This window comes from Solea senegalensis, linkage group LG14, assembly GCF_019176455.1.
Source record: "Solea senegalensis isolate Sse05_10M linkage group LG14, IFAPA_SoseM_1, whole genome shotgun sequence".
Classification (NCBI taxonomy): Eukaryota; Metazoa; Chordata; class Actinopteri; order Pleuronectiformes; family Soleidae; genus Solea; species Solea senegalensis.
In genome coordinates, this window is record NC_058034.1 from 7,888,341 (window position 1) to 7,904,019 (window position 15,679).

Here is a 15,679-nt window from a genome sequence, read left to right on the forward strand (position 1 = left end):
AAAACGGCTGCAAGTAAAAAAATAGCCCACTTTGGTGTGTGTGTGCATGGTGGTGGGGGGTGGAATGGTGTGTGTGTGTGTGTGTGTGTGGTGATGATGATGATGGGTGGGATTGCCACAGTGTCTGGGTTAAATGAGTCAGTGAAAATATAAAATAAAGGGCAGGAGTCCAAGGACATTTATGTTTCCTTTCAGCAAAGCCCAGGTGTTGGTTCATGAGACCTTGGTTATGTGAAGGTTTACTGTGTAAGAAGTAGTGATGGTGAGACTGCAGAGTAATAAAGGACGATTCCTCAGCTCAGGGAACTATATTAACCTCTGCATTTAGTAGCAGAAAGGAAGAGGTACTTCTCTTTTGGCAGAATACGTGCTAAGTCATATACTCTGCACACCTGTGAGCACAGAGGTCCACATTGGTAGATGCTGGGGTGCAATACAATAATCGATAAGCCGGGGCAAATATCGATATTTTAACAAATGAAGGCGTTCTAAACCGGTGTTTCTCAATTCTGGTCCTGGGGACCCACCATCTTGAATGTTTTAGATGTTTCCCTGCTTGATGATGATCTGACCACTTGAATCAGGTGTTTTGGAGCACGGAAACATCTGAAACATGCAGGGAAGTGGGTCCCCAGGACCAGGACTGAGAGACCCTGGTCCAGTGTGTAACATTTAGACTACCCTAAAGTAAACAGTCCCTGCCAGTTTTTACTTGCCGAGTGTCATTACTTGATGTCTCCTCACGGCGGCGCTGCTCAAATGAATGTGGGGAAACTTTGGCGAAAGTTACCTGACTGAAGAAGAGGGAGTTTACAGCGGGATAATGGCGGAGAAAGCTACGTTAAGAGATGCCTCATCCGTGTTCAATCCAGAGACTTATGCACTTTGTTCTCTATGTTTTGAATAAATAGAGCAATCCTGCACATTTAACTTTTCATGCTACCTTTCTGTTTTCTTCAGTCAGACAGATATAGTGAAGTATCGCTATATAATGCAATCTATATTGCAGTCTTGCAATATATTGATTATCACAGAATCGATGTATCGTGATATTATTGGTATCGTGGACCATGTGTATTCCCACCCCTAGCCCACGCTACATTAAGGAATCAGTGCACAACTCCAGTTTGATTTCGAGTGGATCTTATGCACCTACTGCACATGATCCCTGTAGCACAACACCTGCAGTCCACTTAGTAGCAGGTTCTTGTTTAGATCAAAAGAGACAACGAAGAAGACGTAACTATGGAAACTATATGGACTATACGGAAGGCTTCCAATACCCACACATGTACAAGTCGGTGCCCAAAGAATACAAGGAAATGAAGTGGAATATGACGGGGAGTCTGCATGAGACGCCTTGTTAAAGTATGAACTGAGCTACAGGCTTGTAGGCTCATGCCAAGCTGCGACGCCGCTCTCCTCAGACGTGGAATGTGACAAGTACGACCCAGCCCTAAGCTTCCTCCTCAAAAATGCAAAGTGCAAAATGCTTGCTGGTTTGTCCTTTTTCGGGATACTGTAGAAATACTGTGGCGCAAGATGGCAGCCTGCATAAAGTAAGGCCCTTCCCAATAAACCCTCCGTCCGTCAGTGCTTCGATGCTGATAGGTCTGCCTCGTTTTCTACACAGAGCAACCGTGTGGTGCAGCTGAAGGGATAGAAACAATGAATTTGACTCATGTCCGTTCTGTTGTTATGTTGAGACGTCGCGTTAAACTGACACCACGTTAAACCACTTTGCTGCCACACTTTAAAACAAAACGACTGACGGCTTTCTTCATGTGTCTATAGACTGAAGAGACGGTGAAGTCTTTTTGTTCCACCTTTCATCAAACTATTAAGGGAGAGTCTGCAGATCAAGTGTTTAATTATACGGGTGAGTAAGTAGTGCACGTACTTAACATAATCCAGGTGTTATGTTTAAGCTCGGATGCATGTTGTTGTCACCAGTTAGTTTAGATACTTGTATTGTGCATTATTCCATGGTTTATTTAGGCACTGTGTTTTAACTTCAACGCATGAAAAATGTGCATATTACATAAAACATATTGTTTTTTTTGGCCATAGAATACAGTTGTGATTTAGTCGACATGTATTCTAATAACTAGAGTAATGCTTAGAACACATTTGAACTTTTGTCTGTATTTCAGGTATTTTTTTTACACAGCAGTGTTTGTGTTTTAACCTCAGTGAAGGATCCTCACTGTGTTTTGTGGCCGCAGAATTGTAGCAGACGTTTTGCCAAGGTTGACTAGTGGCACCATTTTAACCATGTGTTGCTGACAGAGGAGTGTACTATACATAAATTAATAATTTGTGATTGCTCCTTTTGTCAGAGGTGTTTCAAGGGAATTGCGGGGCCTCAAGGATCTAGCACCCATCATCGCAATGCCCATTTTTATTATACCTTATACCTTATTTTAAGATAAACACATTATTTTAGCATTCAAACTAAGTTAATGACTGTTGTCTGGATACTGATTAAATCACACAGCAGCCGAACTGCTGCATATAATATGTTTACTGTATTTTAACTGGTGCAGGGAACCTAATATATTGGAAGTACAGTGTATTGTATATATGTATATATATGTATATATATGTATATATATATATATATTATATGTGTATATATATATATATATATATATATATGTATGATTGTATACCTGTAGACATCAGACGATGTGATGTGGAAAAAGGCATCAGTGCAGAAACGTCGTCTAAACTTAACTTTGAACTGTGGAGGGCGGTGTTACACCTCTCAGTGTGTAACCTTAAATTATTAGTAGAAGAAGAAGAAGAAATAGACATACTGCAGCTCCTGAAGAGTGTGCACCTTTTTTTTCCCTCAGTTTATTTAATGACCGTGCAAACTCGGCCACCAATCCCCGAAAACAAACGCACAAGAAACAACAAAAAGCACCACTGCAGAAATGACACATATTCAATAATTGATTATTTAATTTAAAAGTGGTTTGTAACAGCACATATTGACCTCCAGGTCCCTTAAATCAGTGGGATTCTAATCAGATCTGATCTCACAGGATTAAATTGAAATTAAGCAGATTTTATTGAGTTTTTTATTTTTATTTTAAATATATGACATTGATATTTGCTGTTTTCTCTTGTAAATCACAGGATCATCATTTAACTCTTCATGAGTGATTCTCAGGGTTAGGGTTGTTCATATATTACCAAGTTAATGTGACATTACAACATTTTTCTTTCGCAAATGCACTGAATATATCCAAAGTAAAAGTATGAGACAAGTTATTGACTATCTGACATTAGCAAGGCCTTCTGCCTAAACAAAAACAAACAAACAATTGAGCCCCTGTCCCCTGAAATATCTATGCATGCCACCAGCTGATTTTTGTTGTTTTTGTTTGTGCACTGTAATGTATTTTAATCTCTTAATATGCATGATATTTATTCATCAAAATATCAATAATAATGCAATAGATGTGCAGTATAATAATACGATTTATTATAATAATCATCATTTACATTTTAGCTTTCATATAAAGCAACCAAACACAGTATAGTGTTCTTCTTCTTTGGAATACTGTATAATACTGAGTTCAGTACTACAGTATAATGCATAGATATGCTGTGATTTATTATTGTGCATTTGACGTCACAGGACAATAAACAACACGGAGGTAAATTCCAATTATTTACATTATAAATGCACTTTTAAATCATTGTGAATGAAATCATTTTGACAGATTTGTGTTTTTCTTCTCCCTCTCCACAGCTCATATAAAAACACACAGCACGCTTTCTCGCCTCGGTAGGCGCGGCCTCAGAGCGGCAGAAGCAAAACATGAACTCTGATCCTCCCTCTGACACACGCAGCCGAGACACACACTGACTGACAGATCCACGCACGCAGGAGTCCCGGAGCAGAAGACACTCGTGGACGCAAGACATGCGCTGGAAGGGCGAAGTGAAAGTGGAGTGCTGCGTCGTTGGCGAGCACGAGCGCGAGTCCCCGTTGCTGTCCAACGATGACGAGGTGAGTGATGGGACACTGAGGACAGAAGGTGCGCGTGTTTGTCTCCCCGCAGCTGCAGGTTGGACCGCGAGTCAGTGCGAATCACGTCGGAGGTTAAATAGTGATTAAAATTGCTTTGTCAATTAAGCCAGAGTGGACGTCAGTGTGTCATTAAAGGTCACACTTCCACACGCTGACACCTCACTATTTTCACAACTTGTGAGAAATGTGGAGGGAAATTATCCCTCCCTGGATTCTGCAATTAAACCTCAAGTAGTTAATGAGACCTCTTCACCGTTTGGTTACGAGGCTGACGTTTGTGGTGAACTTAGCCTTTTTGATTGCTGTTATTAAATAAATCAGCCCCCTTATTTCCTCGAGACCCGGCGCTGCTCTTTGATTGACGCGCGTAATTGGCGCGTCTGGGTCTCGCACCGCGGCACGTGCGCGCACGCGCGGCCGCACAGTGGTGGCAGCCGCCAGCCTCACAAAATGCAGATCTGAAGAACATAATGCACGTGGGATTAAGTACTGTGGGTATTAGTTCAAGTGCTGTCTGTTTTTCTAGGTAATGACTACACTTCTCTTTTAAATGTCATTTCGGTAATCGCGGTCGCCGTCGTTGTCATGGTGAAAAGCGCGGGGCATGATAGTTATGTGAAGGGGCAGGGGGCCATTATTTAACCAAGCTACGGTGGCGTGCGTGTCAGAGACACGACGTCCTCCCACAGACATGTGTGAAGACTGCAGGGGAGACGAGGAGCTGCTGGGCACATGCCCCGAGGACAGTGGAGACATCGTGGTAGGCCGTTCAGTGGATGAACTTTATATATATTTATTTTTTTGGGCAGAATTCAGTCAATGTTTGAGGACAACATAAGAAAATAATAGACGTATCTTAATGAAAATTCCCAGAGTTGTAGGTTAAGGGCCAATGAAGCAATGGTTCGATTTGAGTGCAGATTCGTTGTTATTTTAAATAATTTTGCGAGATAAGAAAGTGTAATAATAACACTGTGGGAAACTCGGCGGCCTTGGTGCAGGTTTGAGTGTTTTATGTGGATGGAAAAAAAACAATTGGCACAGCATCATTGAATTCTTCTCCATCATTCAAATCGTCTCTTTAAAAACGTAAAAATGTTTTTTTTTTGTAAATGATGATTGTATGTGATTCGGTCACGTCTGCAGAAGTGTGACCTGCATGTAGTGAAAATAAACACACAGATAATAAAGGTGTGTTTTTACCTCAGTGACAGGTGGAGGGAGTTTTAAACACATTTCAGGTTCTAATCCTGCTTGTTCTCCAAGTGTGGGGCAATCCGTTCGTGTGCGTAATTGTCTAACCGCAGCTCTGGTGCCTTCAGGGCGCGCCGGTGGAAGTTTTGGATGAAGACGCGTCGTCGCTGCAGACGATGGCATCCGCGCCGCTGCTGGGCGGAACACTGTGTGCGAGCTGCAACGAGGAAATTGTGGATAAGTATTTATTAAAGGTAAACACAGCCTTGTATTTATTTATCTTCCTTTTCAAATATCCAGCAAAACCTTTGGAGCGGATTTATGTTTGTGTTTGCATTGCTGTGGTTGTGCAGGCATTAAAGCATGTACTCTGTACTCTGTGCAAACTTTATATCATTTATCCCCTTTTCTTTGGTTTAGGTGAACGACTTGTGCTGGCATGTGCGCTGTCTCTCGTGCAGCGTGTGCCAGACTTCACTTGGCAGCCACACGAGCTGTTACATCAAAGAAAATGAGGTTTTCTGCAAAGTGGATTACTTTCGGTATGCGCATCGATTCTTTGAGGATTCATCCAACGAAAACTGAAGCCGCTGCAACGAAATGGCAGAAACTAAATATTGTGTTTAAATATGAAATGGCCAATAATTAAATAAATGTAGTCTTTCGGATATTGTGTAATCATAATAATAATAATAATAATAATAACAACACGAATAAAAATAACTTAATTAATTTAAAATATTTGGAAAATAAAGGCACAATAAACCAGTCAGTTTATCCAAATATGAAACACATAAACCTTCGAGTAAGTGGTCTCCACATTTGACCTCAGCTTTAACAGTCAGATTAAATGAGTTAAATGCTGTTTTATTCTATTAATCTGCCTATTCAGATGTAAACTAACCAATGGCTATAATCTGGCACAGGACTCAATTAATAAATACTCAAATTAATGAATAAAAACTGTATTTAGAACTGGAGAGTAAAGCATCCAGTCACCTACATTAGCCAAGTGTTTTATTAAAGGCCCAGTGTGCCAATTTTAGGTGGACTCATTTTTATTTGACAGTCAATTGAAGATAAAATTACTTACTAAAAAAATACAAATTTTTATAATCCATGCAAAATCACCTGTTTTGTGAATTGTTTTGTTTATTAGCCTTTATATTTATATGAGGAGCTGGATCAGATCTGCAGAGGCCACCATTTCGGACCTTTATGTTTTTAACAGTAACTAAACATATTTTGAGTTTAGATGCAAACTGAAGGTTTTATATGTTCTCACACTTGGAAAGGAAGGGTGAGGTATAAATGTTACATTTCACACACTTAAAAAAACACTTTAAAAATCTAAATGCTGCTCAGAAAAGACACTCAGTTTTTCTTCTTCTTCATTTTTGTAAAATAAAACCCACAAACAAAGCAAAACAAAAACCCAGTGAAAAAATACAGATAATGAGAAGAGTAAAAAAAAAAGAAAAGAAAAGAGGATCGAGTGTGACGTGCATGTCCTTCACCCGCAGAAGATACGGCACGCGGTGCGCGTGCTGCGGCAGGAACATCCACGCCACGGACTGGGTCCGCAGGGCGAAGGGGAACGTGTATCACCTGGCCTGCTTCGCCTGCTTCTCCTGTAAGAGACAACTGTCCACCGGGGAGGAGTTCGCGCTCGTGGAGGAGAAGGTTCTGTGCACAGTCCACTACGAGTGCATGCTGGACAACCTGAAGAGAGCCGTGGAGAAAGGTGAGTGTGTAACACACAATGATTATTATTGTTATACTGTTGTTTTCTTCTTCATTTGAAACAGTAATAATAAATAAAAGATTTGTAAAGTTTAACCAATCTTCTGAAACATTAAAAAAGCATACAAAAAAAAACATATTGATAACCTATTTAGAATTAAATTGTGATAGTGTTTGTTTTAAAACTGGCTTGGCTTGGTTTAGTCTGTCCAGACTGAAATGTCTGTAGGGGCTTTTTTTTTGTAGGTTTCATAAAATCAAATTGTTGTTTTATGTCTAACTGTACAGCACTTTGGTCAGTTTTATAACATGCTTTATAAATACATTTGGATTGGATTGGAAATGAACTGAGTTAAACATGGAATTACATGTCATTCATTCATTCATTCATTTTCTGTCACTGGAGCCCTTCAGGTGACAGGGTCACCATGCCCACTCACTGCCAGACCATTTAACCATCAGTTTAACCTCTACAGGTTTTAGAAACCACGAGAACATACAAACGAGATTTTTTTTTGTATTATTATTCCACACATAGTATCTGCTGCACTTTAAATATTTAAGTGTTGCCATATATTGTTATGAATGTGTGTTATAATGTATATCAACAAAACCTGCTGAAAGAAAGAAGTGCACTAAATATTTTCCAGCTTAATCCAGAGGGAGGAGAGTGTTTTTTTATTCCCCAACAATTCCATGTTGATTCTTATTGTCTTATATTACTTATATAAGTCACTTATATTTGTAAAAAAATGTGCACGCAGATGAACCGTCTGTCTTAATTCCCTCTGATCCTCTACAGAAACTGAATGTCCCTCTTGATTTTCTAATAGCACGTCTTTGTTTCAGGAAACAATGTAAACATGGGGGGGGCTGTGCCCACCGAGCAGGAGATTAACCAGCCCAAACCCTCGAAGAGAGCTCGGACCAGCTTCACCGCCGACCAGCTGCAGGTTAACCTCCATCATCCGTCAGCACAAGTACCCGTCACGTTTACTGATAGAACAAACAAGCGCACATGTAATTATATGAAGTGCAGTGTTGGACAAAAAGACATAACTACGATTCATATATAAGTCTTAGCATGAAAATGTGTCTCGGCTTCACAAATGCATGAGCATTTTCCCCCCAAAACAAGCAAAACAAACAATTTACGCTCTCCAGTGTAAAGATAAAGATGTCGGGCATAAAATATTAGCTTCAGCCTTTAAAATATTATGATGAAATGCTCAGAAAACTGCATTAAATCACTCGGAAGTGAGTAAACATTTCAAAAAATGCTGGAACTTTTGCTGGATGAGTAGCGACAGAATTAAAATAAATGATTTATATACACCACAGTTTATTCCAATAAAAACCAGTGAGAAAAGGTTGAATTTTAAATAATATAATTGATCTGTTTCGTCCCTCTGTGCAACAATAATTATTATACACAAGAGCTTTTCAGTTCAATCTACACTGTCGTTATTAAACACAACATGATTTGATAACAGCACTGGCTTTGACATAGACCTGAGCAGCTGTGGGTCAGTGTTGGGGGTTTGATTCCCAGCTCGTCTGCATGCTGACGTGTCCCCTGCAAAAACACTTCCATTAACCCCTCATTGCCTGGTCCTTCCGCCTGATGCGCAGGCTTCTCATCATATCATTACCCTTAGTGCTCACTCGGCACAGCTCTGTGCCGCAGGTGCACCCGTGGTAAATTACCGTGGGAATAATACACAGCTCCTTATATGGACGTCCTGGGGCTGTGTGTTTATTGGTCTTTTTTTTTTGTCGTAGAGTCAAAGTTATGATTCATTTAATATTGGATTTTTCGTAGTAATATAAAGTAGCAATAATTGTGCAGAAAAAGTCACCACATTTTAAACATTATTAGTACGTTTTGCTCAGGTGTGTTTATATAGTTGGTGAAAATGAAAAAAACACATTTGATCAGATTGCCTACAGAAAGGATATAAGACACTCTATACTGCACATTCTTGTAGCCTCTGTATATACTGTGCGTTTTAACAGAGTGATGGACAAAAGCACCCGAAATGCCCTGTGTTCTAAGGGTTAATTAAAATAAACTGGAGTAAGGTTATTTTAAAGGAAAGGAAAAGGACAGAGAGGATCTTTATTGTCATTATACACAACTGAAATCACAAGGAAAAGAACATTGAATTTGACACAGACAAAACCCCCGTCACACCAGTAAATGTGGCTTTATTTGATTCCCTGAGAGGACAACAAAGTAAATCTGATTTATTTTTATTTCTTACCTGCAGGTAATGCAGGCCCAGTTTGCTCAGGACAACAACCCAGACGCCCAAACACTACAGAAGCTGGCGGAGCAGACGGGCCTCAGTCGAAGAGTCATTCAGGTCAGTGAAGCTTCACGCCATGATGATGATGGTGATGATGAAGAAGAAGGAAGACAAGTCCTTTATTAAGGACATTCAAGGTGCTTGAAAACATTAGCATTAATGAAAAAGGTGACGAATGAGAAAGTACGCAAAACAAATAAGAGGAAAACAATATTTGAGCAACGACATAATTACCATACTGGTGATTTATGTTGCTGGTGTTCTGCCATTTGTTTGTTTGGTCTTTGTAAACAGAAGTGATGTAACAGTATTTATGGGCTCAATACTACCAGACCTGACTGAGGGAGCGTTTGTGTGTATACAGCAGCAGTGCTGAGGCGGGTGGGGACATCAAACTGCTTTTTTTGAGCAGCATAATTCACCTCTGAAGGTTTTTATAGGTGCTTCTTTGTGTTTTCATTGATACACGAGCGTGTTTAGTTAGTTTTTATTAATCCCCTTAGGGAAAGTATTCCTCTGCATTTTGACCCATCCTAGAATTAGGAGCAGTGGGCTGCCACATTGAGTGGCGCCCGGGGAGCATTGGGGGTTGGGTACCTTGCTCAGGGGTACCCCAGCCCTTTTTGGCCGGGTGGGGATTTGAACCGGCGACCCTCCGGTTACAAGTCAAGTTCCCTTTCCCCTTGGCCACAGGCTGCCCCTTGTGGCGCTCTGTTGCTGTTGCCCCCGTCTGTTTTGGTATAAAACAAATCACTTCCTGTGTGATTACAATGGTTGTCAAAATATGCAACATAGCTGTTTAGAAAATGAGTACAGAGGGCAGTATTTTCACACAAATATACAGTTTTTAACACATTTATTAGACCAACTGTTGTAAAAACGTGAATACATTTTCTGTTTAAAACAAAAAATGTTACTGTTATTTATTTGGCAAATAACAAACTGAATTCAACTTTTTAGAGCTTCTTCTCTGAGAAGCATAACATTCAACCACTAAAACAAAGTAAAAAAGTTAAATAAATATAATTTGACATCTTAATCAAGAAATAATAATAATGTGCTTTATTATTTTTGTCTATTTTTTGTACATTTTAAAATTCATGGGTAAAAATAATCAGTATATTTTAGCATTTAAAATGTAATTTCGGTTAAGGAGCTACTACAGGAGCCACTGCATGAATAATGATGTTGCTGTTCATTTAGGGCATCTGTGACATAAAGCACTGTATGTACCAATAAATGAAAAGGATACTCAGTATTCAACAGAATGCATATTTTATTACTATCAGTCATATTTCCATTATTGCTCCGTCTGATATATATAAATGATGGAAGTGTGTTGAAATGGCTGGTGTGTGTTTACACAGCTGTGGGTTCAGGCACAGCTTTGATAACGAATGCGCCTCAAGCACAAATTCAGTTATGCCTAGAATTTTTTTTTATTTTTTATTAAAATGATCCACTACATCTCAAATGGAGTGGAAAACATTGCATCATAACGTCACGTTATAATACATGTCAAAATATAAATAAATAATATATTTCAAACGCTGTTTCTGTGAACTCAGGTCTGGTTCCAGAACTGCCGAGCGCGCCACAAGAAGCACGTGAGCCCCAACCACAGCTCCAGCGCCCCCATGACCTCCCTGCAGCCCAGCCGCCCCCCCCAGCCAACCCCGACCCCCGAGGAGCTGCAGTACACAGCGTACGGAGGCCCAGAGGGGTCAATGCTCTCAGCACTACACTCCTTCATAGACAGTGAGAACCGGACTTTTAATGATTTTTTTTTTACCTGAATGATTGTGACATTTTAAATATAGTGTTTCTGTTTCACACATGGTTTCACACACACACACGTATGTTGTTGTACGTGTAACACAAGCACACATGAAATGATAACGTGTGATACACCAAAGACAACGAAGAAAATAAAGCGGATCACTTTAACTAAAATTTAGACTTAATTGCTTTAACATTTATTTATTTATTTATTTATTTATTCATTCATGTATTATTTTTAGCATAGCTGTTTGAATGACCTGATGTAATCTTACTTAATCTAACATCAAGATTATTTTTTCGACTCACTCACTGCTCAGGTTAAGTTAAACAGAAAATAATCTCCAGTGTTTTAACAAACCAAAAGCACAAGGAGAGGCAGCTCCATAATCTCTTTTATTTGTGTTCAAATATTAACCTATGGGTCAGAATAAAAATAAAGGTTAACTTGTACATGTGGATAATCTCATTGTATATTTAACACTAAGAGAAAAAAACATGCACAGGTATGAATGAGATGACAAGGAAAGGATGAGTAATATGGTTATCAACATGCTGTACATCACTCTTGGTAGCTACGTCAGTTTTTTCTTGTGTTCAATGTGACTACTTTATAAAAAGTATATATAAAATAATATAAAATACATTCACAAGCAGGTTGTAACAATGGCTGAGCATCGTTCCAACAGGTGGTCACTGATTTCTGTAAAATAGCTGATATTAACAGATTTATTAAGAGATTTACATTATAATCCTAAATAAGATCAGATCGGGTTTCATGTTGGTGACAATAATCAATCAGACAAGATGAGCTTTTGTGTGTTAAATGTGTCAGTCACTGTAATGATTCTGGTGCTCTGTGTGCCCACAGTGCACCCTCCTCCACCCATGTTTCAGCCACTGCTGCCAGCCCATGCCATGACCTCCCTGCCTGTGTCTCACGCCTGAGCCGCGCACACACACACACACACACGTCTATTCTTATAAGAACAGTGCATTCACTTCCATTCATTAGGACAGCACAGAGGGTTAACCCAATCTGGTTTATACCTAACCCTAACCTTCACCTAACCACAACTGAATAGCCCTAAACGTAACTATTCATTCATTCATTCAGTCATTTTGTACCACTGGTTCACCCTGAGTGGGACCAACACCCATGGAGACAAACAACCATTCACTCTCACACTCAAACGTATACGGTCAATTCTGAGCATCCAATAACTCCATTTGCATTGTTTTGGACTGTGGGAGGAAGAGAGAAACCCAGAGAGAACACGCACACACACACACACACACACACACACACATAAGGAGAACATACACACATCAGTGGAACCAGGAGCCGACCTGGTGACCTTCTTACTGTGAGGCGACAATGTTAGCCACTGCACCACCATTTAGCTGTCTCGACTTAACCATTGACTCAAAAATGAGGTTCTGCCTGATTAGGACCAGGTTTGGGACTCCATAAGGACTACTGGTCCTGACAAGGTCAGTATTTATGCTGGGAAAAGGTAACAAACACACACACACACACACACACACACACACATGCACGTGAAGACACGGCTCAGACTCCACTGGCGATGATGCATCATTAGTGTTCAGATCAATATAATTTCATTTTCATGGAATCTTGAAACCTCTCCCAGCAGTTTCTAAAACCCTTGTTTCCTTTGAGTGCATTTTTATGGATGAGTGCAATCATTTTCAACCCTACATTTACTGTACAGTGTGGAGGTGGAAAGGCTTCAGTGTACCTCGACATATATGGCATTACTATCAGTTTCTATCTGTTTGTGTAGTCGTGGACATCGTTTGACCGTGCTACTCGACGTGAAAACCCCACCACATCCCAAACCGTCAACCGGGATGAACTTGAACTTGTTTGTTTAGCAGTGTTTGTATATTTGCAATTTAAATTTATTTATTGTATGTGAAGTCTGTTTTGAAAATAAAATGTCTAATTTCACACAGCTGAGAGAGTTCTGAATGAGTGACACAAATATGCGCGATGTGTAGAAAAACTTTATTGGCGAAAACACAATTTTAAAAAACCAAAACACATCTATATTATACTGAATATACAGGCACATGCGATATATTCTTTTAAGAAATAGCTTTACTTTTCTAAATAAATATCAGACAATGGCAAGAATGAGCAAAATTCCTTCAACAGTGTGAGTGAAATTACGGCTTTAATGTGCAACTTCTCAGCTTTCAGAAACTTAGCACATGCTGTCGTGGAAGTCCTGCACTTACACGTGCACTTGTGTCGTCGGTGATGCGCTCGGTGTTTAAGGGTTAACGTGGGCTCACCGGAAAAATGGCTTTGAGCTTTTAATCCCAACATAAAATACTATTCTGCAAAGTATTATACAAATATTGTCCCTGCAAGACCACAAAAGTGTGACAGATTATAGGCAGTCATCCTCTTGACTGTTACGGCTGTGGAGTTGGCATTAAATTTCATTCTAAAAGCTCTTTTTTGAAGTTATTTCCTAGAATTTGATCAAATTGTTCATGGAATGATCCAAAAATGACAAAGTGTATTTCAGAAAACAAAAAAAACAAAAGCCTTTGTTAATGCAGGTTCACTTCTTCCCCTGGTCTGGTGTATAGCTTGTTTTTTTCTGCTTAAAGCGCTGCATCTGGAGAGTTTTATTTTTAAGAGTTTGCAGATAGAAAACTGACGCCCATTCCAACAAAGAGAGAAGTTTTACTTGTGTGTACTTGTTGACTGTGGTTGACCAAAAGAATCTAATTTCCAGACGTGGGAGGGAGAGGGAAGCATATAAAAACAGTTTTTACTCCCCTTATCAGATCTCAGGTATTCACTCTCATGAGAATGAAACTGAACCTGAGTTTTGTGCACAGAAACATCAACAACTGAGAGAACAGTAGTTTTCAGCCCATAAATATTGAATAGTGACATGTTGCAAGTGTAATAGGCCAAACTGAGCGCCACACGCACAGTGTCTCCTCTTTCATACGCACAACAAGTTTGTGTGTACGAGTTGTTTTTGCTTGTATTGAATGGTTAACGTTGTGCGTGTCCCAGCGTGTCGAGCTCAAACAGGGGTAGACAGTGTGTAAATCTGCCTGTGTGCTGTCACTCCGAGGCACCATGGGGGCAGGAGGTCTGACAAACACAACAGGAAGCCTCACAAACACCAGTCGCAGCTCAGAGATCAGAGGGTCAGTGGCGTACAGCACAAAGTGACGCATACGATGACCTCATCACAGGTTTCATACGTGGAGGAGACAAGGACTCCCAATGCAAAATGTGCCAAGAGTTCTTCTTGTTTGGCTTAATAACAGCCTGCTGCACATGCTGTGTGTCGTTTTTTTTTATACAATACAAACAAAGTCGATCATATTCTGGATTCTGGCTCCAGGAAACAACAAAAATCTTCAGCTGTGCATCTTTTCCCATGACTGTTTTGTTCACATAGCTGTTGTGTTATAAAATCATAGAAGCAGAGTAAGTTTTTAACACCCAGTAAATTAATCTGATTCGTAAAATGTGTCCAGTTTGACCACAAATGCCTATAACTCTATATCTATAACACAAAGCAGGGCAAACAGGAAGCGCTTTTACAACTACTCCTATTGTACGGATGAAGCTGCAAGGACCACACAAACTTCTCAAATCATTGCATTTTAGTGGAGAGTCTGTTTGTTGCTGTATATAATCCAGCGTTAGTGAGTTGTTGTTGTTGTCGTTGTCTTGTGTCAGAGGTGACTACATGGTGACAAAAACCTTAAACTCAGTTTGGTGTGAATGAAACACTAGATTCCGAGGATGTTATGGCCATTTCTGAAATCTTAATCAAGTAAACATGTTTAATAGCTGCATTTTAAAATCCTCTGAAACTAATGACCAACATTTTGATGGTTTTAAGACCAGCTTAAAAACTAAAGAAACAGTACGTATGTCATATGTTTTTGCTGCTTGGACACACACTGGTTGCCTCATTGGAAACAACAAAACAAACCTATGACTTTCTCCCAAACTGTAGACATCGCTTCATTTCCACCTTCACATTTGATTTTTGCTCTTTTGTTAGCGACTGTCCCACAAACAGAAACATGTAAATGTTAACGACGTGGCTGCAAAATCAAATCTCATTAGAAAAAAAAAGGCATATACAACTGAAACACTGCACAGGAAAATATGACATAATTTGACAATATACATCAACATGTTGCTCTCAATGTGAGACATTAAATATACTGTGTTAAAAATCCACAGAGGCGTTAACAATAGACTATGTCATGGCAGAAGAAATAAATGCATTTGGCTCAACAACTGCACACGCAAAAGGTCTGGTAACGACTGGCACCACCGTGTGGTAGCAAATGGCAACTGCAAGACTTCAAGAACAAAAACCCAGCTGAACAAAACAAAAACTGTACATATATATATGTATATATATATACACATATATGTACATATGTATATGTATATGTACATATGTATATGTATATGTACATATGTATATGTATATGTATATGTATATGTATATGTATATATATATATATATATATACATATACATATATATATATATATATACATATATATATAAATGGGATGGACCACA

At 39.4% G+C, this 15,679-nt stretch overlaps 1 protein-coding gene across 4 annotated transcripts; it reads left to right on the forward strand.

The window, feature by feature from the left end:
* The first annotated feature begins 1,857 nt into the window (after positions 1-1,857).
* LOC122781331 (LIM/homeobox protein Lhx8) lies at positions 1,858-12,548 on the forward strand. Of its 4 annotated transcripts, XM_044044984.1 has the most exons (10): positions 1,858-1,879; positions 3,764-4,028; positions 4,735-4,805; positions 5,368-5,493; positions 5,660-5,781; positions 6,763-6,983; positions 7,832-7,935; positions 9,253-9,348; positions 10,860-11,049; positions 11,942-12,548. In XM_044044984.1, exons 2-10 carry the CDS (start codon positions 3,938-3,940, stop codon positions 12,016-12,018), a joined length of 1,098 nt encoding a protein of 365 aa, XP_043900919.1. In that variant the 5' UTR covers positions 1,858-1,879; positions 3,764-3,937; the 3' UTR covers positions 12,019-12,548. The 4 variants fall into 4 exon arrangements, with proteins under 4 accessions (XP_043900919.1, XP_043900917.1, XP_043900916.1 ...); XM_044044982.1 differs by lacking the exon at positions 4,735-4,805 and having other exon boundaries at positions 1,862-1,879; positions 3,764-4,024; XM_044044981.1 differs by lacking the exons at positions 1,858-1,879; positions 3,764-4,028 and having other exon boundaries at positions 4,626-4,805; positions 7,832-7,962.
* Positions 12,549-15,679: the final 3,131 nt, after the last annotated feature.

Excerpts from the sequence above, each read along its gene's own strand:
- LOC122781331 (XM_044044984.1), top strand. The coding sequence starts at position 3,938 with ATGCGCTGGAAGGGCGAAGTGAAAGTGGAGTGCTGCGTCGTTGGCGAG. Across the intron at positions 5,782-6,762 it reads TGCAAAGTGGATTACTTTCG|AAGATACGGCACGCGGTGCG; the intron begins GTATGCGCATCG and ends CTTCACCCGCAG. Across the intron at positions 7,936-9,252 it reads TCACCGCCGACCAGCTGCAG|GTAATGCAGGCCCAGTTTGC; the intron begins GTTAACCTCCAT and ends TCTTACCTGCAG.